At 64.3% G+C, this 22,243-nt stretch overlaps 2 protein-coding genes across 4 annotated transcripts in view; both read right to left on the reverse strand.

Annotated features, from left to right (window-relative positions):
* Nucleotides 1-87: 87 nt before the first annotated feature.
* On the reverse strand, nt 88-7,459 carry GRK2 (G protein-coupled receptor kinase 2). Of its 3 annotated transcripts, none has more exons than XM_066997885.1 (21): nt 7,226-7,459; nt 6,975-7,051; nt 6,372-6,445; nt 5,954-6,055; nt 5,770-5,844; nt 5,272-5,333; nt 4,922-4,973; nt 4,556-4,647; nt 4,167-4,266; nt 3,976-4,054; nt 3,710-3,840; nt 3,281-3,375; nt 3,101-3,208; nt 2,953-3,019; nt 2,504-2,604; nt 2,343-2,409; nt 2,170-2,265; nt 1,912-2,074; nt 1,667-1,803; nt 1,347-1,457; nt 88-1,120 (listed from the first exon to the last, which is right to left on the reverse strand). In XM_066997885.1, the coding sequence occupies exons 1-21, from the start codon at nt 7,336-7,338 to the stop codon at nt 959-961; spliced, it is 2,064 nt and encodes a 687-aa protein (XP_066853986.1). In that variant the 5' UTR covers nt 7,339-7,459; the 3' UTR covers nt 88-958. The 3 variants fall into 3 exon arrangements, with proteins under 3 accessions (XP_066853986.1, XP_066853985.1, XP_066853988.1); XM_066997884.1 differs by having other exon boundaries at nt 89-1,120; nt 1,347-1,460; nt 7,226-7,458; XM_066997887.1 differs by lacking the exon at nt 6,975-7,051 and having other exon boundaries at nt 89-1,120; nt 1,347-1,460; nt 7,226-7,366.
* Nucleotides 7,460-8,130: 671 nt separating this feature from the next.
* The window catches only part of KDM2A (lysine demethylase 2A), a 46,324-nt gene continuing 32,211 nt past the window's right edge, over nt 8,131-22,243 (reverse strand). Inside the window, exons 14-22 of the mRNA XM_066997883.1 lie at nt 16,574-16,657; nt 14,842-15,108; nt 14,485-14,616; nt 14,318-14,407; nt 12,724-13,436; nt 11,507-11,670; nt 11,016-11,174; nt 10,648-10,863; nt 8,131-10,457 (exon numbers count right to left, since the gene is read on the reverse strand). Of these exons, the coding sequence (XP_066853984.1) occupies nt 10,276-10,457; nt 10,648-10,863; nt 11,016-11,174; nt 11,507-11,670; nt 12,724-13,436; nt 14,318-14,407; nt 14,485-14,616; nt 14,842-15,108; nt 16,574-16,657 (2,007 nt within the window). The 3' untranslated portion in view covers nt 8,131-10,275. The remainder of the gene's footprint in view (nt 10,458-10,647; nt 10,864-11,015; nt 11,175-11,506; nt 11,671-12,723; nt 13,437-14,317; nt 14,408-14,484; nt 14,617-14,841; nt 15,109-16,573; nt 16,658-22,243) is intronic.

Raw genomic sequence — 22,243 nt, forward strand, 5'->3', positions numbered from 1 at the left:
GGCGCCAGGCGCGCAGCCCCCGGGCGGGGAGCGGCCCAGGAACGCCGGCACAGCCGCGGTCACCCGGGGACAGCAGCCGGACGGTGTTTTTCCACATCTTTATTATAAAAACTCTTTTTTTTTTTCTCTTTTTTTCTCTCTCTCTCCATTCTCACGTCTCCGCTCATTAAAACTTCATTCACACCCAGACCCTGCCCGGCGTCCCCTCCCGCCGGCAGCCCCCGGAGCGCGGCGGCCGCAGACCAATATTTACAGATGCCCCCAGGGCTGGGGGAAACGGGCGACGACGACACCCCGCCGCTGGGGACACGGGCAGCAAGGCGACAGCAGGCAGAGGGGGGCCCCCCTGCTGCCCTCTCCTTGCCCACCCCCTGCCCGGGGGTGCCAGGGGTGCCCCCCACCCAGCGCAGGGGGTGGCGGGAGGGGCAGGGGACCCATCACACAGTATTTACAGGGGTCCCCTAGGCAAGCACGCGCGCACTCACTCTCACGGGCACATCAAGGACTTGGCACCCACAGGATGGGCACGAAAGGGCCAGGGCAAAGGCTACGGGTGAAGGGGGGGGGGGGACAGGTCTTGACCTGCGTGGAGGGGGGGGGGGCAGCCGCCCGCCCTGTTTGGCACACATGGCGGTGGTGAAGCAGGCACCAGGCTGGGGGCAGAGCAGCAGGCAGGGAGAAGGGCATGGGGCTACCTTCATCTCAGCTGGAGAGGTCGCAGAGGACCGGGGGGACGCCGGGGAGACGTGCCAAGCACGAGCCACGCGGCCGGCACCAGCTCCCTGCTGGCGGCTGAGCCCCCTCCACGCCCGACCCCAGGGGTGCCTGGGCACAGGGCTGGATCTGGCACGGGGCATCCCTGCAGTGCCTGGCCCAGGGATGACGAGGAGCAGGGGCACGTGGGAACCCAACCCAATAAATTAGAAGTGGGGTGGGAAGTGGGGAGGAGGGCGCGCGGTCAGAGCCCGTTGGCGGAGCGCTGGATGAACGGCACTTTGCTGAGCTCCACCACAGGCGAGCGGGGCTTGTTCTGCATGCGCGGCACTCGCTGCAGCAGCTGCTGGGCCTGGCGCTGGGCATCCCGCAGCTCCTTCCGCCACTGCACCAGCTCGGGGTCGCTCTGTGGGGCAGGGCACAGGTCAGAGCGGGGCTCCCTGCGGCACCAGGGCTCAGGGCTTGCCCCGGGCTTGCTAGCACCAAGCAAGGTGTGGTCAGTGCCCAGCTGAAGTGACTAGCTCCTCGCAGGGGATGGCTAGCAAGGGGCAGGAGGTGGCCAGCACCCAGGGGGCTGGCCAGTGACCCCCAGGGGACAGGCAGCCCGTGGGGGTGGCCCAGGGCACACTCACGTCACACTGCAGCACGAACTGCTTGCCGCCGCGGATGCGGAGCAGGATGCACTTGCGCTCCTTCACCTGCGTCTCCTCCACCGAGTCGATCTCCTCCATGGTGAGCAGAGACTGCTGGGGGGACAGGTTCAGCCCGGCCCCCAGTCCCTACACCCACGCCAAGCCCCCCATGTCCCCGTGCACCCTCTACCCCTCACAGTGCCATGCATGTTTGTGCACATCCCACTGCCTTGAGCCCCCGCGTCCAGCACGCGCTGATGTCCACCAGCTGCACCCTGCACAGCTCGCCCCGCACCCCCCCTCGCCCCTGCCCGCCTTACCGGCGACTCGCCCTCCCCACGCCACTCCAGGCGGTTGGGAAAGAGGTAGAAGTAGCGGCGCTGCCACTGTGTCAAGAAGGGGTTGCCCAGCTTGGACATGTACCCGTGCATGATGCAGTCCTTGCCCATGGCATAGTCTGTCTCCGCAGCACCGGGGGACAGAGTGTCAGCGCTGGGACCGCCCGGGCAGAGCCAGAGGCCGGCAGAGGCACCGGGGGACCCAGAGAACACCCGGCCCCACTCACCCTCCTCATGTCCCAGCTGCTTGTTCTTGGCTTTCTTGCGAGCCTCCAGCTTGTCAGTGTCAGCGTTGACAGCGTCAAAGACCGTCTCTGTCACCTCCTGCTGCCACCGCTCCGAGATGGTGAGAGGGAAGTTGCGGTACAGCTCCTGGTCGCTCTCTAGCAGCTGGCAGGGAGGCACAGGGTCAGGGCCAGGCCCCCACCCCGGCCCCCTGCACTTGGGCAGCAGCCGGCAGCAGCCCAGCCCTGCCGCCCCAGTACCTTGATACCCTTCGTGTCCTCCTCATCAAAGGAGCCGATGTCGAAGGCGTCAGCTGCGTTCACCTCGCCCCGGGGTGGGATCAGGGGTGGTGGGTACTGCAGGCGGGAGAGGGGGTGTCCAGGGGGTGCCTGCCTGGGCCCCCCTACCCTTGCCCCTGTGCTGTGCCCCTCACCTTCTGCAGGAAAACCATTTGCCAGTCCAGACCCTTGAAGAAGGGCTCCTCCTTCACCTCCTGAGCCCTGAGGAGCAAGGAGGGGTGAGCGCTGTGGATCCCCCGGGGGCTGCGGTGTGGCTGCAGTGGGACCCTTCTCCCCCGTGCCCACCGGGACTCACCCACGCCCCATGCAGCCCAGCCGCCGGTTGACGTCCCGCTGCAGCAACCCTTCGAGCAGGGAACGCAGCTCGGGGGAGAAGGAGTCGGGCAGCTCGATGGCCTGCGGGCGAGGGCACGGCTGCTCACACCTGCACAAGCGTGTGAGGGCACGCAAGCACCGTGGCATACATGTGCGTGGCACCGAGACATGAAGAGTCAGGCATGTGTGCGCACACGGACCCACACGCGCCCAGGACGTTCTGGCACACAGAGGTGCACGCACTGACGTGTGCGTATGGTTACAGGTGCCCGCGCACACACACCCAGCTATGTGGAAACACGTCATTCTGCACACACACACGCACGGAGACGGCACCAACACGCGCTCTGAGAGCTGCTCACCCCCCAGGGGACCCTCCGTCCCCACCTCCCTCCGGGCCAAACCCGATGCCCAGTGCCCTGCACTCACCATGGTGAGGGTCATGCGATCGATCTCATGCTTGTCCTTCGTCTTGTGCTGCCGGAAGGGGCTGTGCCTGTGGTCATGGGGAGTGGGGCTCAGCGGTGCCCCCGGATCTGCCCCCTGCTCCCCTCGCCCCCCGTGCCCGTGCTCTCACCCCCGGAGCAGCTTGAAGAGCATGCAGCCTAGCGAGAACCAGTCAGCGCTGCTGTCGTAGGCCACTCCTTTCTGCAGCACCTCGGGGGCCATGTAGCCGTGGGTGCCCCTGGAGGCACAGAGCGGGGTCAGGGGCTGTGCCGGCAGGCAGGGGGGGCGGGTGGTGCGCGGGCACACTCACACGCTGGCGTGGGGCTTCTTCTTGGAGAAGTCGCAGGCCAGGCCCAGGTCTGAGATGCGGACGTGCCCAAACTCGTCCAGGAGGATGTTTGCCGGCTGCCGGGACACAGTGCTGCCCCTGAGCCTGAGCCCTGCCCGCAGGCACGGGTGGCAACCAAGCCAGGCTGCCCACGCGTGTCAGGCTGGGGCTGGGCCCTAGGCGCCCGCAGGACCTGCAAGCACCCGCTGAGGTCCCCAGGGTGCCCACGGGGTTTCAAGGGTGCCCACAGTGCCCAGGGGCTTCCTGCTGGGATGGGAGTGTCCGTGGGACCTGGGGCTGCCCACGGGGTCCAAGGGCTGCTGCAGGGTCAGGGGTCTCTACGGGGCCTGGGGACATCAGAGGGGCCTCCTGATGCCTGCGGGGTCCATGGGTGCCCATGGGGACGGTCACCTTGAGGTCACGGTACACCACAAAGCGGCTGTGCATGTGCTCCAGACCCAAGATGATCTCAGCTGCATAGAACCGCATCTCCGCCTCCGAGAAGACACCGTGCTGGGAGAGGTGGTAATGCAGGTCCCCCCCTGCGGTAAGGGGGATCAGCTGTCACTCCAGCACTGCCCGCTGTCCTCCCAGGGATGCCCAAGCAAGCAATTTCAAGACAGGGGCTCAAGGGAATCACAGCCCTGCGGGACAGGGAGTAGCCAAGGGCCTCTCACCGTTCATGAGGTCGAGGATGAAGCTGAGCTTGTCAGGCGTGTGAAAGGCATACGACATACACACGATGAACGGGCAGTCCTGGCACGAGAGATGGGGTCAGGCAGCGCTGGCGGTGCCCCAGGAGCACCCCTCTCGCTGCCTCCACCCGTGACCAGGGTGCCAGCCTGGTCCCACGCCCGAGTCCCCTCACCCCGGTGCTGACGAGGGACAACATGATGCGCTCGTTGAGGGCCAGGGTCTCGCCCTGCTTCATCTTGATGCGCTTCTTGTCCAAACACTTCATGGCGTACCTGGGGGACAAAGGGTCCCTGCAGGGTCCTGCTGCTGCTCATGGCCGTGGCGCCTCGCCCCCAGCGCCGCGTCCCTGTGCCGCCAGCACCCGCGGCCACGTCACCGCACCCAGCTCCCGCCCACAGCCACCATGACGTCCCTGTGACGTCCCCGTGTCTCCAGGAGAGCTGCAGCCATGGCGACACTGCTGCAACCCCTAACACCTATTGTCACGGCAACGCCACCCCCCACCCCGGCCCTCCCGCGGGACCACGGCCTCGCAGGCAGGACCCCCTGCCCCCCCGTTACATTTTGCCCGTGTCCGCTTTCCGGCAGCCGTAGACCTCCCCGAAGCCGCCACGGCCGATGATGCGGTGAACGCTGAAGTCATTCATGGTGAGCTGGAGCGGGCAAGAAAGAGGCGAGGGTCACCCCTGAGCACCCGCACGGTGTGTCCCGGGGGGGCTGTCCCGCACACTGCCTCAGCTTCCCCAGGGAAGGAACGTGAACACCCACAAGGGTGAGTGCGGGAGCACCGCCAGCACCCGCGGGAGTGACAGCCCAGGGGGTGCGAGGGTGCCCCTGCCCTGCGTGGTGCCCGTCTGCGCGCCACGGCAGCAGCCTCCTCCCCGGCACCCACGTCCCCCCTCCAGCAGCACATGGATCCCTGCTCACATGGATGTTCAGCTCCACGTTCTTCCACTGGCAGAACCGCGTGAACTTGTCACTGCAACGAAGCACAGAGAGGGCGAGAGTGAGGGACCCCTGAGGAGACCTCCCGAGACCCATCGCGGAGCAGCGGGACCCCTGGGACTCGTCTGGAGGCAGGTGGGACCCCCGCCTGGGGACACAGACCTCAGGCCAGACCTGGAGGTGACGAGCCCTGAGTCCCTGGCCTGGGGACCAACACCCCTGGAGCTCCTAACTAAGAAGGGGGGCCCTGGCCCACCCCAAGGCTGGGAGACCCTCGTCCCCAGTGGGACGGGACCTACCCTGGTCCCCAAGGGGCTGTGCGCCCGTCTCACCTCTCGATGAATTTCTGGAAGATGCCCCCGCGCAGGTTCTGGCAGATCTCCTCAATGTAGGGCTGGGGGACACAGGAGTCAGTGCTGCGTCCCCAGTGCCACCTGCACCCCTCGGTCCCATTGTTACCTGGGGTATCCCCTTCCCTGCTCCCCGATTTCTCACATCCCCACTGCCACCTCCTGCCGCCCACGGTCACCTGTGTCTCTGAGGACCCCATCCTTGGGGATCCTCATCACTGCCAGCCCCTGCGGACCCCACTGCTACCCCTGGTCACCTCTACACCTGGTGTCTCCACCGCCACCCTCTGAGGAGTCCCCTTGTTAATTCCAGCCCCAAGCGACCCGACAGAACCCCACGGGGACCCCCAGGAACCCCCCTCATTTACCCCCTCCCATCAGCATCCCTCAGGGTCCTCGCACCTTCTGGGGTTCCCCCAGCCCCCCGTAAGGATTAACCAGAGGTGGCAGGGCCCCCTCTCTGTCCCCAGCGATGCCCACCTGGAAGAGGTCTGGGGGCACCTGCTTCTTGCTCAGGCGGCTCTGGACATGTTCCGTGGCACTCTTGGAGAAGGGCTGTGGGGCGAGACGAGGCTGCGTCACCCCAGGAAGATGGGATGGGGGCACAGGGCCCGCGCAGGGCCGCACGAACGAGGGCGTTAATTCCCCACAACACGGCACTCACGTGGGAGCAGGCCAGCAGCTCCTTCATGATGTAATGGTCAAAGATGTGACGGCTCCGGGAGGCTCGCTCCTCCTCCGAGTCCAGCTTTTCGTACTTCTTGATCTGGTGAGGGCACAGATCCATGGCACAGCGCTCCCCAGACTGCACCGCCACGGGGCTCAGCCCCACGCGGGGCACGCGCAGCCCACGGTGGGGAGTCCCCAGGGTCCAGCGTGCTGGGAAACAGGACCCCAGCCCCACCGGGTACCGCATCCTGCTGGCTGGCACCCACGGTTACCAGGTCCCGGGGCATCACCTCCCAGGGGCCCAGGGCATCGTCTCCCTTGGGTGCCCCGGGCACACCGTATCGGTGGGGTCTGCAGGCCCTGAGTTGCACTCCCGGCCCCCTCCTGCCCCCAGGACGGGTCCCCCATCGCACCTCCTCGTAAAACTCCATCAGGGGCTTGGCCTCCTCTGCCTGGTTGAGGGCAAAGTCCCGGAACAGCAGGTACCCTGGGGGGGGGGGGCAGAGCCACGGTGTGAGAGGTGCCTGCCCCGCTCCGTGCCCCCCCAGGCCAAGGGACGAAGTTGGCTGCCCTGGGCAGGAGAAGCGGCCCGGGGTTTGTCAGGGCAACGCAGCGAGGCGAGGGCGAGAAGCGGCACGGGGAGCAGCGCGGGACCATGGGGCAGCAGGAGGCGGGGGGGGGGGGGGGCAGCGGGGGGGGTCGGTGCCGCGGGGCGAGGGCACGGGCTGCCGCGGGGCGGATGTGGCGGAAACCACCAGAGCTGCCGGGAGGAAGCGAGCGGCGCTTCCTGCCCCGGACGGTTAGCGCCAGCGCTGGGGGAAGTGACAGGGAGGGGGAAGTGGTGCGGGGGGGTGTGGGGGGGGTGCGCCACCCGGCCCCAGCGCCCCGCAGCCCCAGGGGCGGGGGGGGGATGGCCCCAGCCTCCGCTGCTGCTGCCGCCAGCCCAGCCCAGCCCCAGCCCCCCCCGAACAGCAGCGCCGTGACCGCGGGCGCTGCCCCCCGCGCCCCCCACTCACCGATCTTCTGCGCGAAGATCTTGTCGAACGTCACCTCGCCCCGGTCCTCCAGGTACTTCTGCATGACGCTGCGGATGCTGGCGGGCACCGGCGGCTCAGCACACCCCGCCCGGCACCGGCACCCGCCCCGCGCCCCGCGCCCCGCGCCCGCCCCGTTCCCGCCGCGCTGCTCCCCCGCCCCGGTGCTGCCGGGCCCCGCGGGGCCGTGCCGTGCCGTGCCGGGCCGGGCCGTGCCGTGCCGCGGCGCTCACCTGGGCTCGGGCAGCAGGATGCGCTTGCTGGCGCGGGCGGCGGGCGCGGCGCGGCTCTTCTCCATGGCCATCAGGTAGCTCACGTCGGCCAGCACCGCCTCCAGGTCCGCCATCTTGCGCGGGGCCGCCCGCCGCGGCCGGCACCGGCCCGACCCCGCCGACCCGGAACCGGAACCGGAACCGAGACGGAACCGCCCGCACCCGGCCCGGCCCGGCCCCGGCCCCGGCCCCGGCCCCGGCCCAACCCCAGCCGGGCCGGGCCGGGCGGCGCGGGGGGGGCCCCGGCGGCGGCGGCGGCTGCGCCTCGGCGGGGGCAGGGGGCGGCCTCGGCCCCGCGGGCGGGCGGGCGGCGGACGCGGCGCTGCCGCCCCAGGCCGGAGCGGGGCGGGGCGGGGCGGGCCCGGTGCCGGTGTCGGTGTCGGTGCCCGGCCCCTTCCGCCCGCCCCACCCCCGGTGCGCGACGGGCGCGGGGGGGCGCCTGGGCGCAGCCGGGCCGCGGGGCCCTGCGGGAGGCGCCCGGTGCAGCCCGGCAGCTCCGAGCCCGCCCGACTCGCGGAGAAACAAGGGGCAGAGCCGAGACGCCGGGTTTTGGTTTTTCTCGAAACTTTTTTTTATTCCAAAAAATTCCACCCCCGAGAAACAAAATATTTCCCTTCGGAGGCTGGTATCTTCCCTCCCCCCGCCAACGTCGCTCCCCTACCTGTGGTAATATGTCATGAGCAAAGATCCTCTCTAAGACCAGTATCGGAGAATGCTTATAAAGGAAAAAAAAATAAAACCAAAACGAACAAAACAGAAAGAAAACGACAACAAAAAAAAAAAGGCCAACTAGCTCCCCTCCCTCTGCCCCCAGACCAGAAACCCCCCAGCCCGAGCCATACCAACTGAGAGAGCGTAAGACTGGGTTTGCTTTTACCCTTAATGCTTACATTTAATTTTAAAGCACAAACATCAGAGATGGACTCTAAATCGCCAACAAAAAATATATATTTACAATATTTCTCCGGGGGTGGGGGGGAAGAGGGAGGGGATTGAAACAGAACAAAAACACAACCAAATCCTTAAACAATAGTGACTTTTCTTGCAGGACTTGTCTTTAGGGAGCAGTCTGGGTTGGTTTTAAATCACTAAGTGATTTTATATATATAATTCTCTCTTTTTCTTCCTTGTGGATTTTCACCCCCCTGCCCACCAAGGGGGCTGGGGTGCCCCATGGGTGACGAAGGTCACAGCTGGAGTCCCTGCAGCTGGGGCTCCCCGTGCCGCCCCCAGCTGCCAGCTCCTTCTAAGCTCGGCCCCACCTCTCTTCCTTCTCACGGCAAAACTCAAAATCAATCCAAAGGAAAAAGAAAAACTTTGATTCTTCCGATGTCTTTCACAGGAGCCACCGCCAGGAGAGCCTCGGGGGAGAGGTCTCTGCTGCCTGGCCGTGACTGGGTGCCGGCTCTCCCATCCTCCTCTTGCCTGGGCTGTTTCCTGCTCAAAGCCCTCGGGGTTTGAAGTGGCAAAGCCCCCCCCGTCCCACGGCAGCACCGCCGTGCCTCCCTCCACCCGACGGCCAGGGAGCAGCTCCAGCCGGGAGCGGGGCTGCCTCTCCTCCCTTATTGCTTCTGCGGCAGCGGGGGGCTGCCTGCCCCATCCCTACCCCTCGGCGCTCCTCGGGGCTGGGGAGCGGAGGCACACAGGGGCTGCTTTGTGCTGGCTGCACACACCGCAAGGGGGGAGGCATCCAGGCACCGGGGAGATGGGGAATGTCCAGGCACGGGCAGGGCAGGGAGGGAAAGAAAATAGTGACCCAAAAGAAGATTCCAACCTTTTTTCATCTCTTGCTTTTTTTTTTTTTTGGATTTTTTTTTGCCTTTTTTTTTTTGTGGTGGTTTTTTTTTTCTTTTTTTTTTTTTTTTAAAGTGCAAAAAGCTCTCTGCTGCCCTAGAGAGAGGTTCTTTGGACCAACCATTCATTGCAAAGGAAAAACGGCAGCTAAAATGGGGTGGGGGAAGGAGAGGACAATGCAATGGGGCATTTGTGCCAGTTCAGTCCCAGGCTGAAATGCCCTGGGCAGACAGAGCAGCTGTCGCCCCTCTGGCTGTCGCGGCCCCAGAGTGCTTCGTGATTCTGGGCCACGCGCAGGGAGCTGGGGAGGAAGAGGAGGCAGCTCCTGTCCCCCCCAATGTGCTCACTCACCCTCAGATGCTGCTGTGTGTCCTCCCTGAGCTCTGATGTACCTGTTGTTTCTCTCCCCTGCTTCCAGCCAGTGCCCAGCCCCAGCCCTCGCCTCAGCGCGGGGCTGCCTCGGGACACACGGTGCTCCAGGAAAGCTGGCACCGCCCCAGCGTGGAAGCGCTCTGTCCCCAGCCTCGCCCCCTGGGGCAGGGGGAGAACGGCCCATAGAGCCTCTGCTTCCAGCCCTGTGGCTGGAGAAGCCGCCATACCCTGGCTGCAGAGCTCCTGCCCTTGACACCGAAAGAGCCACCCAGACGCACAAGAGCCGGGGAGGAGGAGGGGACTCGATCACAGCCCCTGCAGTCAGACGAGGAAAACCGTAATTAATGGGGCTGAGAGAGCAGGGCGAGCAACGAGCTGGTGGTGGCACAGACAGGGAGGGTTTGTTCCAGCTCCGCTCCCTCTTCCTTGGAGAGACCTTGACCCTCGAGCTTTGTGCTAACAGGGAAGTGACAAGTGTTTCAAGGCAAGGAGATGGCAGGGAGGAAGGGAAAAGCAGGGGGAAGAGGGTGCCCCGTTTCTCTGCACGGAGATCTCTATGACAACCTCCACCTTAAGAGCGGCCAGCCTCCACGCCGAGGCTCCCTGCCATTTGCCCATTCCTCCTCTGGTACTGGCCAGCCTGGCGGGACATCTTCATCGGTGGAAGTCCCAGGGGGAGAAGGAGGAAGGACGGTGGAGCGAGGCCAGCAGCGGCCCTGCCTGCCAAGTCAGGTGGGAGGCAACAGCAGGACACAGAGGGCAAGGTGGGGATGTGGAGGAGCGGCTCTCCAAGAGGGGTGGGTTGGGCTCTTATCCTTCTCCTCAGTCTGCCTGGGGGAGGGTCTCTAGCTGATTTTTTGGATCAGCTTCTCATCGGACAGGCAGTAGAGGCTGTTGATGGACAGGTCCGAGATGAAGTGCTCACAGGCTTTGCGGGTGATCTGTTTGCAACCTCGCAGGTCAATTAGAGTGACGTTGGAGATGCGGCGCAGGTACAGCAAGGCCTGATCCGTCAGCTTATTGCAGCCTGCGGGGAGACGAGAAGAAAGGTGAGCTGCGACGCCTCTGCAAAGCTGGCACTGAGCTCTCACATCAGGCTGGCAAGGCAGGTGGGGAGGAGGAAGCCACTTTGCGATGGCAAGCCCAGCCAGCCAGGCTGCCCTCAGCCCGGCAGGGCCGGGGAGGCCAGCCTCGGCCAGCCAGAGCAGTGTACCCACCTGCCATGTTGAGCTCGGTGAGGGAGTTGCGCGTGGAAGAACCCACGGCCGTGAGGAGGTTGGCTGACTGGTCTGTAAGGTGGTTGCAGTGGCTGAGGTCGAGGCGGGAGAGCAGGGGCATGTGGCGGATGATCAGCCGCAGCGTGGCGTCAGTGATGTCCAGGCCGGCGAGCCGGAAGTCGATCATGTTGCGGAGTTTGCTGCGATTGTCCTGACCTGCAAAGGGAGGGGAGAAGCTGAGCACAGGCATGCAGTGCTCTGCCCTGCTGGGCTGGGACGTTCCAGATCCAGCACTGCCTCCCTGCCCTGCGCCCAAGCGTGTCACCCTCCTCCGGCTTGGTCGCCCCTGCCCAGCGGCAGCAGCTTACTGGGTTTGTCTGTTGGAGGCGTGAGCAAGTCCCGGATCTGAGGGTCCTTGATTCCTACTGCCCACCGAAGATCGAGGGTCCTGAGAAGGGGGCAGCTGGAGGTACTGAGAGCACAGACTGCAGACCAGGAACAGCCCGCCAAGATGAGGTCTTTCAAGCCTGCCGGGAGAGGTAACGAGTCAGCTGGGCTTTGCCCACTCCGAGGTATCTCAAGTCACAACCCTTTCTCCAGGCGCAGGAGGAAGCGGCTCCCCTCCCTGCCGGGGGTGGGACGTGGAGCCACGCTCCATGCAGGAGCGGTTAGAACAGCCACAGGAAACCACATCCCTATCAGCTACTCCCCAGGCGATAGGATCCAGACACCCAGGGGTTCTCCCACTGGCGGGTGCCAGGGTTGCAGAGCCCATCTCCCAGTGTGGTCCAGCTGTTGGGAAGCCTCAGCGCCAGCTGGTGGCAGGGGCAAGGAACCCCTCTCGCTGGCCCACACTCACCTGGCAGCCTGTTGACAAGCCACGTAAGCTGTTTTTTGGAGATATTGGTCCAGCTGAGGTCAAGGCTGACTGGCTGTCTTTTGATGATGCCGCTCAGTGCCTGGGGGGTGATGGACTTGCACCTGCTCAAATCTATCTTTGTCCACAATCTCTTGTCACAGCACCTGGGGACGAGCACAAGGTTGAAAGTTGAATCCAGAGAGCACTGTGGTCTGAGAGGCCATAAATCCGGGAGGACCCCGGACCTGGCGCAGCCCCGGCTGCAGCACAAAGCCGTTCTTCCCGATTTGTCAGGGTTCCCCAGACACGTGGGGGTGTGTGGCCACCCAGGGATGCCCAAACAGCCCCAGCAGCGTTTTGCTGCCACGTAACAAGACTCCACATGGCAGCTGCCAGCCTGCTTACTCCCTCCTGGGTGCTCCCCTGCTGGGGCAAATATCTTCAGCCTCCCTGCTCCCAGCAGGCAAAATGCTCAGCCTGGTCCCGCCCCACAGCCTTGGCAACGCTCTCTGCTTCACCAGGAGCCACAAGAGAGCTTGGATGTGGCACAAACTATTCCTCTCTCACAGGAGCCCTGAGGACCCAGTGCATTCCCTGCCTCCGGAGCTGCCACACCGGCGGCAGGGGAGGGGACGCTCTCCTCCAGCTGCCACGGCACACCATGCCTGCCGATCAAAGCGGGACAGCCCCTTCCCGCCGAGCCATTCCCACCGCTCAGCAGTTAGAAGCCTCCCAGTTCCCCATCCCCATCTGTTCCCAAGCCCTCCATCCACAGCTGTCCCACTGCCAGCATTGTCTTCAGGCCTGCGCCCCCCGAGGCGCTTCCAGGCAGCAAACCCATCTCTGCCTCAGCCTGCGCTGTGGGGCCGGGAAGGGCAAGGACCATGCAGGGCGGTGGGAGAGGAGAGGGCATTAGCACCTCGCCAGGACACGATGGGGGACGTGTCCCCTGTGACCATCTTCTGACAAATGGGACAGGAGGAAGGCGCTAGGGGGGGACAGTCAAGACCAACACACACGTGGAAGGGGCAGCAGGGCTGCCACAGGGCCCAAAGGTGATGTTGCCCGGCAAAGACCAGTGATGGGGAGGGCAGGGAGGGCACCAGCAGCGCAGGAAGCAGGACGCCACCCCCCTTCCTCTCTCCGGCTGCCTGTTAGGATCAGGACACGAGTGGCCCAGGTGGCGCTGCCCCTGCCCGTTGCGTTCCCACACTCACCACTTGTACCAGGTCTTGCACACCCGCATGCACTCGCAGAGCTCCCTGCGAGTGAGGTAGCGGAAGACGGACATCCAGACCTCGCGCTGCATCCAGCTCTCCTCGCCCTCCTGTGCCCGGCCCCCTCTGCCATTGAGGCGGGCCACCCCCCCCTCCTCCGCGTTCTCGTCGTCTTCATCGTCCTCCTCCTCGTCTTCCTCTGCAGCCACCTCCTCCTCCCCACCACCCCGTGGGGGCATCCTGGCAGGTGCGTGGCGCATGACCACACGGGGAGAGTGCTGCAGGTTGGCGGAGGAGGCCGTGATGGCTTGCAGCTTGGGGACAATAGAAGTGCCATGGACGTCTTTGGTGGGGCGCTGGAGCGTCACGGTGAGGTAGGAGCCGTGCAGCTTGGCCTTCTCCACCTCCGACAGCTCCTTCTTGCCGCTGGGGTTGTTTTCCTTCTCCCGCACCATGGTTCGCTCGGTGGCCTGGAGCCGCAGCAGCTGCCGCCGCTTGAAGCGCTCATCCCTGCTGGCGCTGTGGTGGTCGCTGGGGCCGGCCCCTGGGGACGAACGTGTCACCATGCCTCGTGGAGATGCCGGGTCGTGGATCAGCTGCAGCATGGGGGTGGGCGAGTTGGGTGGAGGGGTGAGGGGCTCCTCGCAGCTCCGCAGGGGCCGCAGCACTTTGGCTTGCGCCGTGTCATCATCGCTCTCCTCTACTTTGCGCTTCTGCAGGGAAGTGGGACGGACGGCAAGTTAGCAGGGGTGGGGCCACACCGGACCTGGGGAACAAGCGCCTGCCCTCCTTCTCTTCCACTCACACCAGGAACCAACATCTCCACCCCTCACAGAAGCAGTGTCCTCTGAGGTTGGGGTAGCCTCCGCTCTGTGCCTAACAGTCAGTCCCCTGCCTCTTGCAGCAGAGACTCCCCGGATCACAGCTCAGCCCAAGACACTGTGGGGACAAGGGGTGCTCATCACGCCCACCTGAAGTGCCGGGGGACCCAGGAGCCACTCAGATGTGCACCCCAAGCATGCACATCACCCAGAACGTGAAGGTGCTGCGGCCTCCCCCAGCCTGGCTTGCCTTGGCTGCACCACTTCCATCTGCGGCGGTGGGCACAGTCCTACGGGGGACGCGGCGGCCGTAGGCTGGCCTCCTGGGCAGTGCTGGCAGGTGCCAGCGGGACTGCTGCCGCCGCGCACAGCCCGCTCGCTGCCTGGCAGAAGGACCCAGCCAACCTTGCCGCTTCTGCGGGAACCTGGCCTTGGTGCGTTGATGAGCTCTCTAGGACCCGCAGACAGAGCGGGGGCTGTCAGCTTGCCTCACCGCAGGCCCCAGGAACGTACTGCAGCAGTGTCTGCTGGGCCCTCTACCCCCTGCAGGTCGCCACTGCGTGGCACCCCAATGGCCCTGCTGCCGCCCAACTGGTCCCCTGCTTGGGGCTGGTGCCTGCCAGCCTCCAGCCCACCCCACAAGCCTGTCTGTGCACCTCTGGAGCCACCGCTCTGCTCCGGAAGGCCCGAGTCCTGCCTACCCACAGCAGGACACAGTGAGATGGACGATGCACGGCATGACCTGCCCTGCCCCGGCACAGCTCGCCTCCTACCTGGCCCTTCTCCGCGTCGTCACCCTGGTAGCATTTGGGACATTCCCAGCAGTTGGGGAGCTCGTCGTTGAGCAGTCCTTCTCCATCCATCTGCAAAGCAGAGCGCAATCAGCAGCGCCCTTCCCCACAGCCCAGCCCAGCTCAGCCCTGGCACACGTGCTACTCGCCTGCAAGCAGCCAGGGTGAACGATCTCGTTGCAGATGCAGCACTCCATGAGCTTCTTCTCGAAGTCCTGCGAGTCCTCATTCTGATCCACCTCCCCGCAAAGTGCACACGTGACCGAGTGAGGCAGCCTGGGCTACAAAGGAAAGCAGGGGTGATACCAGGGCGAGGAAGGATAGCCTTCCCTCCTCCTCCTCCTCCTCTTCCTTCTCCTCCCTTCCCTCACCACCCAAACGATAGGGAAGGGGCCAACTTTTCCCCAGGAATCAAACTTGGTCACCACCCTCTCCCTGACCAGCCACACAGAGCTGCTGCCAGACTGCAGCGGACTTTGGAGGAAAGGATCAGGCTACAGACTCACCGCTAAGCACTGCCGGAGGACGCAGGACTGCTTCATGCGACCAGGCCCGCCGAACTTCTTCATGTCCCTGCAGTAGTGGCACATGCCACACTCGCCTTGCATGCAGGCCTTGCATTTCCGGCACCGCACGCGCCTCCGCCGGGCACCCGACACAATGGGAGAGACTGTGGGCCTGACGGGTGTCGGGCGGGGCGTTGGCTTCATGGTGTGAGGCTTGGTGATGGGGATGGTGGGCAGGCGGACCCTCAGCCGTGCCTGCAGCTTTAGCTGGTAACAGAAAAGACGGAACAAGTGTGAGATGGGCGGATGGCGGCACTCCGTTCGGACCAGCAAGCTTCTGGTTTTGCCCTCTGCGACCTCCAGTCACACGCAGGGAGCAACCCTGCTCCCTTGCCACTCTATGGACAGAGAGCCCGTCCCCTCTGTGCAGCCAGGTTTCTCCTCCAGCCTCATGGGGATGGGACTCAGCTCTGGAAGCGGTGCTCCGGTCACCCCTCCTGCCAGCTCGAGGTGTGCTGAGAGCAACCAGTGCCCGTTAAGGGCACGGGTGGGAAGGGACAGCTCCTCAGCCGGCATCTGTCCTGCTGCATCCCATCAGCAAGCTCACCGCTGGCTGCGGCATCCTTCTGGGAATGGCCATGACATCCTGTACACCCAAAAGGCCAGCGCAAGGACAGAGCTGTGGGTATGCCAAGCATTTGAGTGCTGCACCCAAAGCATGCAAATATCTCCAGATCTCTTCCGCCAGAAAAGCTGTCTGCGATGCTTGCACTGCTCAAGGACCAGCAAAGTCATGCTGAACACCCCGGGACAGGGCAGGCAGGCACCTCTGAAGGGTGACCTGAGCAGATCGCTTGTACCCAGACACCCAGACTGAGCGTTACCAATCCTTCCCAACGTGATGGGGTCCCTGCTCTCCCCACACGCCCATAAGCCTGCCTCCTGGCAGGAGGGGAGAGGTGACCATGGGAGCTGTCCTGGCGGGCACGGGAAGGCAGCCAGAGGGAGGGGAAGTCTGGAAGGCTGCCCTCACCTCCATCCGCCCAGAGCTCAGTGCAGCTTTGGGCCCTGGGTTACAAGCATGGCTGGAGAGGGAACAGCAGGGGAAAGCCGAGGCCCCTCTCCTCAGACGCTGGCTGCTACCTGCAGGCAGAGACCCCCCAGGAGGGTGCTGCCTTCCCTGGGGGCAAGAGCCAGCACCACAGCACGGGCAGTGTGCTGACGGGGGCACAAGCCCTGGCGCACACCCACCTAGCAGTGGTGGGCCAGCCTGCCTGCCGAACAGGCAGGGGAGCTGCTGATCATTGACACCCACACCTCACCCTTCACCTCCCAGGCAACGCAACAGCGACGCTCTCCCCTGAAACGCCATCCAGGCCCCCCCCCCCTCAGCAACCCGAGACTGCAGTGCAAGGTCCCCCCAGCAATCACCCCCCCACCAACACCAAGGCTCCAGCCCCTCTGAGCACAGCTACAGAACGCAGAGCAGCCGGGGCTGTCCCCGGCACCAGCACAGCCGGAGACCTCTGCAGCTGCAAGCACACGGGGCTGCCCACAGGGCTGCAGAGGCAGCTGAACCCCGCGCCCTGCCGCGCTCCCCCACTGCCCACGGGCTCCCAAGGGAGGTACAGAGGCGGCACCGCTGCGCCCCAGCTGCACAGCAGGTAATTGGCCACGCCGCACGTGGTACCCTCCAGCAACAGCCACCCATGCCCCTCCTTGCAGCTCCTACCTTATCTCTCTTGGGCCACTGGACGATGGGGACGCCTGTAAGTGCCAGTTTGGGGTCGCTGTTTGCGTATTCTTCTAGCAGCAGCTGATGGGGAGAGGGAGGGCGGCGGGGGGGAAAAGAAAAAGAGACAAAAAGGACAGGTGTGAGCAGAGCAAAACAATGCTCCTGTCAGCCAGGCAGGCTCTGACCAGATGCCAAGGCCAGCGTGCTTTAAACACGGCACGGAAGGAGCCCTTTTCCACCCACACCCGTGAGCAGCGAGCCCTCCCCACATTAGACAGACAAGCTCTGTCGAGTCGATGTGCACGAATGCTTTCATCAACTGCATTTCAGCCCCGAGGCCCCGCGCTGTGCGGTGGCTGGGAGAGAGCGCCGAGCTCCTGCAATCCAGCAGGATTCATAAGGGAGGAAGCGCATAGGTCCCTCGCTGCCCCCCGCAACTGCTGTGCCCCCGGCAGCCCTCTGCAGCCCGGTGCGAGCCGCGGGTGGCTGGGAGCGGCTCCCCCGTGACGCGAGTGCCCCCGTGGCACTGGCAGCTGGACGCGCTGCCCCACAGGCCCCCAGCGCTCTGTCCCCCTGCCCGCAGCCCCCTCCCCACCGAGCCCACCCGCTGCCAAAGGTGCTTTATTTACTGGGTGTCGCCATGGCTACGCGAGCAGCAGCCTCCTGCCGGCATCCCTGTGCGGGGCTGCCTGCGGCCGGGTGTCCCCGGGAGCTGCCCGCACGCTGGGGCTGGCTCCGGCACCGCGTCCCCCGCCCTGCTCTGGAGGTGGCAGGAAGCTGCGGCCTCCCCCAGTTCCCCAGCAGCACAGCACGCTGCCTGCAGACCTTCCGCCTCCCGGCCAGCCGGCCCCTGAGCACGGGCTGGAAGGAGAGGTCGGGGACCCAGGCTGCGCGCGCACACGTGTGCGCAGGGAACCGCAGTCTCCCCGTGCCTGGGGCCCAGCGGGGGGCTCAGGCACGCTCCAAACTGGGTGTGTGGGGGGGGCGGTTCACTCACTGGGGGTGCCAGGGTCCTCGGGCTGCAGACAGCTGGAAGCCAGGATGGGTGCGGGCCACCTCAACCCCGCTGGGGGCAGGCAGCAGGGAGGGGACCCTGCGAGCAGCACGCCGTGCCATGCCGTGCACTGCCCCGGCCACGAGAGCTGGGTGCCAGCCAGCACGCCCGGGGGACCGGGGGACGGGGAGGGGAGAGGTGAGTCCACGCGCCAGCCCGGGACACCGGGGGTGGGTGGGGGGGGGAGAGGGGAAGCTGGGGATCCCCGGGTCCCAGAGCCCCGCGTCCCCTCCCCAGCCCGCGAGCCGTGCCAGCTGCCTGACCTTGTGCCTCTGGAGCTGCCGCGACTCCGGGGCGAAGTTTGCCGAGCCCTCTTTGTCTCGGTGCCTGCGCGGCGAGGTTCGGGGCCCCCCCCCTCTCCCCGGCCGCCGCCGGGGGCCGGCTCAGAGCGTGCGGCCCCGCTCCGGACCCCCGCTCCTCAGGGACATGGCCGGGAGCGCGGCTGCGCCCCCTGCCCCGAGCCCCCCCGGCTCCTCCCCGGCTCCGGCAGCCGCCCCGGCGGCCGCGTGCTCCTCCCGAGCCCTGGGGCAGCGGCGGCAGCTTCCTGAGCCCGAAACAATGCTGCTGCGTCACCCACATGCGGTTCCCAGCAGTGCTTTGCAACGGGAAGATGGCAGAAGAGAAAAAGCGAGCGGGCGAGCCGAGAGGGCAGAGCCGTCGTGCTGCAGCGCCGGGAGGGGCCGGCACGGCGCGGATTGGCGCAGGGGCCCGGCGGCGCGGCCCCCCCCCGCCCGCCGCCACCGCAGCCGGAGGAACGGGGCGGCCCCCCCCGGGCTGGGCCGGGCCGAGCCGGAGCCCCGCTCGCGGCCAGCCGCCCCGGCGCCCTTCTTTTGTCTCCTCCGGGGCAGCTGCCGGGGTCCCGGCGGAGGGCAGACCCTCCTCCGCGCAGGAGATGCCCCGGGCACGAGGCGAGGGGGGAGCTCCCCAAAAGAAGGGGGCTGCGCCCGCATCCCGCCCCCCGGCCGCGCAGCGGCTAAGTTGGGGAGCTGGTGTAGTCCCAAGACCACCGCTGACCTCGCCGCTAGAGGGGGACAAGCCCCCGCTGGGTGCAGCGAGGTCCCCCCCCCCCCCGCCAGCCCCAGCTCCAGGAGAGCCCCCCGCCTCGCTCCAGCCCCCCGCGGTTAAAATGGAGGAAGCTCTTTTACAGAAAGCGAGCCCCCCAAAAGCAGCGCTAGGGAAAAACGACCGCTCCCACGCCTGATGCACGTCATCTGCGAGCACCTACGGCTCTCATCCATCCCGTCCCCAAAAAGCCCAAGGAACAAGTTGCGCATGGACCTAACGCCGGTGCCCGGACTGCCTCCACCTCCGGAACCGTGTTCCAAGGGAGCGTGCGGGCCCCAGGTCATCGCCAAAGTCAAGCACATCAAACGGCATGCAGAGGTCACCTCTGCTCGGGCAGGACAGCAGGGACTCCGGCCGAGCTCACTCCATGGCAGTTGCCAGACGTGCCCTGAAAGCCGTACCGCCAGCACATGCACAGGGAGCCCCCACGCTCCATGCTGTGGTTTCATCTCATCTCACCTGTAGGCAAGGCAGGAGCGTGGCCAGCATTGCCTTCCCATCATGGGAAGACCTACCACAGCTCACCGGCCACCCTGACCCTTCACTGTCCAGCCCTGGTGGCAGCAGCCCCTGTTCCTCACTGAGTCCTCTCAGCCTCCCATCACCTGCACGAAGCAGGGACGGGGCAGACACTCCCCACGGAGTGCCCCGAGACCACGCACCCCTCCCATGGCTGCTCATCAGCACTTTTACATCCTCTGGGTTTCAGCAAGCTGCCATGTTCACTGCTTCTCTTTGACAAAAGCACACGGAAAACCAAACTGTCTTGGGAACAGACGTGACCCATAGGAGGAACAGACCTGCCAGAAGAGCAAGATGTCGTCTCTGATACCGAAAGACTTTGTGCAACACTGAGCCAGGTATGTGGGAAGCCATACCGGGGGCTATAAAAAGAGATTCTGGAGACAGGATCCTCACTTTTGGGAGAGAGACTTCTTATTTTTGTAATGCCTGGTGCTCCAGTGCTGCCAGGCAGAACCCAAATGCAGCCAGTTTGTGACTGCTCCCGATGCCAAGGGGCTTGGCAGCACTGCAGCAAGGTAAGAGCTGGGGCAGGGGCTCAGCCTGCCAGCAGCCAGCCAGCAGCAGGTCCAGCCACTCCAGAGGCAGCTGAGCTGCCGAAGGAGCCAGAGCCTCATGGACTACCCTGCTCCTCTGAAATCTAAGTGAGGGGAAGCAGCACACCCCAAGCTGGGTCAGGAGCAGTGGACAGAAGCAGCCCAAAGGTGGCAAGACCTATCACACATTCCCTCTTTGCCAATGATCCAGTGACTCCAGTCCAGACCGTCAATGGAGACATCACCGAACTCAAGGAGATGTTTCAGCAAGACTCAGTGCTAGAAGAGGATTGTGTGTCAGCTTCATTCCCCAAAAGCAGATCTCCTCCTGAGGCAGTGCTAGAAGTCATTTTGATTTCTGCAGGCTCTCCCATTTAAGCCACGGTAGAGCAGAAGGCAGCGATGGCATTGCCAGGAGCGGTCCAAGGGATGCATGAGGTAAAGCTAAGAGGTTACAGTGGAGGTAGAGGTGGCAACATGCTTTTCTTCCTACTCGCAGTGCCTGACGCAGCCTTGTCTGGGATGGGTTTCAGTGGATGGACAGTTCCTCTGGCCACAGAGCTGGAAGCATACCTTTGTCACATGCAGAGCGTCAGGTCCCACCGTGCGGCAGCTCCGGGCTCAGCTCATGACAGGACGCAGAAGCACGGTTCTTCACGTGGCCCAGCACACAGGCGTCCTGAACTCACGGTCATCGCACAAGAGGCGGTGGCAAAAGTGGTACTGCGAGAAGCCCAGAGCTCGCAGCCTGATGCTCTCACCAGCCCCGTCCTGCTCTTTCGGGTGACAGATGCCAGCTTCGTCCTAGCCTCAGAGCAGCCATGCTCCTTGTGCCACCTCCAGGTGCTCCAAGAGCCACGGGAGCCTTCCACAACGCATCTCCCGAACTGGGAGGCAGCTTCCCGGCGATGGCAGCGAAGCTGGTAAGTGCCAAAACCACACTGGTTCTGTGCTTCCCTCCGGCAGCCCTGCTGGCCGGGTCTGGGGACTAACAACCTCACCTGGTAACACAAGGGTACGAGTACTGCTACAGAGCGATGGCCCCAGAGGCAGGCTCCGATGCTGGGGATGCAGGCAGGTCCTGCTGACCATTTCGAAGTTAAGCCACTCAAACCGGATTAGGCTCTAGCTCTCTACCAGCGTATAAAGAGAGACAGTGGAGGAATTCCAACAAGCTCCAGACCAGAAGAGATCCAGGCCTAGGGTGAAACACGAGGGATCCCACCTGCAGCATGGGCTGCACGGGAGGGCAGGAGCACCAGAATGAGACCCAGCAGGCATCCTGGCAGGAAGGGCTGCGCTCGCACACTGCCCAGGTACCGTGAGAGAGCACTAAAGTTGTTAGAGGAGGGAGTTGTACATGAATCTACATAAGAAACATGACCCAAACACCATCTGTAAGTTATGATGTGGCTGCTTTGCTCTTGATAACAACTCATCCTGCCTACAAAAATATGCTCTTCTCCATGCAAACTGCTGATAGGAGAAGTTAGCCCTTTGCTCACAAGGCTTTTCAGTGACCAGACCAATTAGAAGGTCTAGGCAGAAATGCCTTAGCCCTTTTTGGGATACAAGCACTGGACTAGTTTGACAGTTCTATCACCTCGGAGGAAAACACAAGTTTTAAAAGAAGAGGTCTGCAGTACTTTGACAAGCTGGTCCCATTCCCTGCAGCTGATGACTAAGGATGTGTGTGCCATGTGGGCACCCTGTAACAGGTTTGACCTGTGGGGCTGCCAGTCCCGAGGGACCAGGCCTTGCCCCTCAATGTGCTTTTGAACCCGGAGGACAGGTGGCATTAGGGAGCAAGGCCTTCAGGGGAGCCACTCGCTCTGACCAGCCTGCAGTGACTTCCACCCCCAGCTCATCTGCCAGACACAGCTGGGCACGGGGCCAGTGGGTCTCAGGGAACCATCCCTTTGCTCCAGAACGCGGCGCGTCCGCTGCACAAGTCCCAAACCCAGCTCAGTTCTGACAACCTCGAATGCTCTGCCTCAGACACACGGCGCAACACACCAGTTCCCCTTGCTGGGTCCAAGGGTGAAACACTCTGCGTGCTCCGAAGGCCACGGCACAGCATGCTTTCAAAAGCCACGTGGAAACAGCTACAGCCCCCTAACAGCACCCATGCTTGCTGCTGCAGCCAAGCACCAGTGGTGCCTGCAAGGCTCAGGCATGGGGGCCAGTGCCGGGGCCCTGAGCTGCACCCTGCTGCTCCCAGCGCAGCATCAGTTTCACCAAATGCCCTGCAAAATCTGGAGACTGGAAAAAGAAACACAACAGCACAGACCAGGGTACACCGATGGCTGTCAGCTTCACTACAGGCAGACAGCTGAACAGATCACCGTTAGCAAGGAAGGGAACAGAAAGTAACCATGGTTTGAGGGACTAAAATCACAGAATAGTTTATGTTGGAAAGGACCTTACAGATCATCTGATTCCAACCCCCCTGCCATGGACAGGGACACCTTCCACTAGGCCAAGTTGCTC

Source organism: Anser cygnoides, chromosome 5 (genome assembly GCF_040182565.1).
Source record: "Anser cygnoides isolate HZ-2024a breed goose chromosome 5, Taihu_goose_T2T_genome, whole genome shotgun sequence".
Lineage (NCBI taxonomy): Eukaryota > Metazoa > Chordata > Aves > Anseriformes > Anatidae > Anser > Anser cygnoides.

Excerpts from the sequence above, each read along its gene's own strand:
- GRK2 (XM_066997884.1), bottom strand. The coding sequence starts at position 7,338 with ATGGCGGACCTGGAGGCGGTGCTGGCCGACGTGAGCTACCTGATGGCC. Across the intron at positions 6,056-6,371 it reads TGATGGAGTTTTACGAGGAG|ATCAAGAAGTACGAAAAGCT; the intron begins GTGCGATGGGGG and ends TGCCCTCACCAG. Across the intron at positions 1,121-1,346 it reads AGTTCGTGCTGCAGTGTGAC|AGCGACCCCGAGCTGGTGCA; the intron begins GTGAGTGTGCCC and ends CCTGCCCCACAG.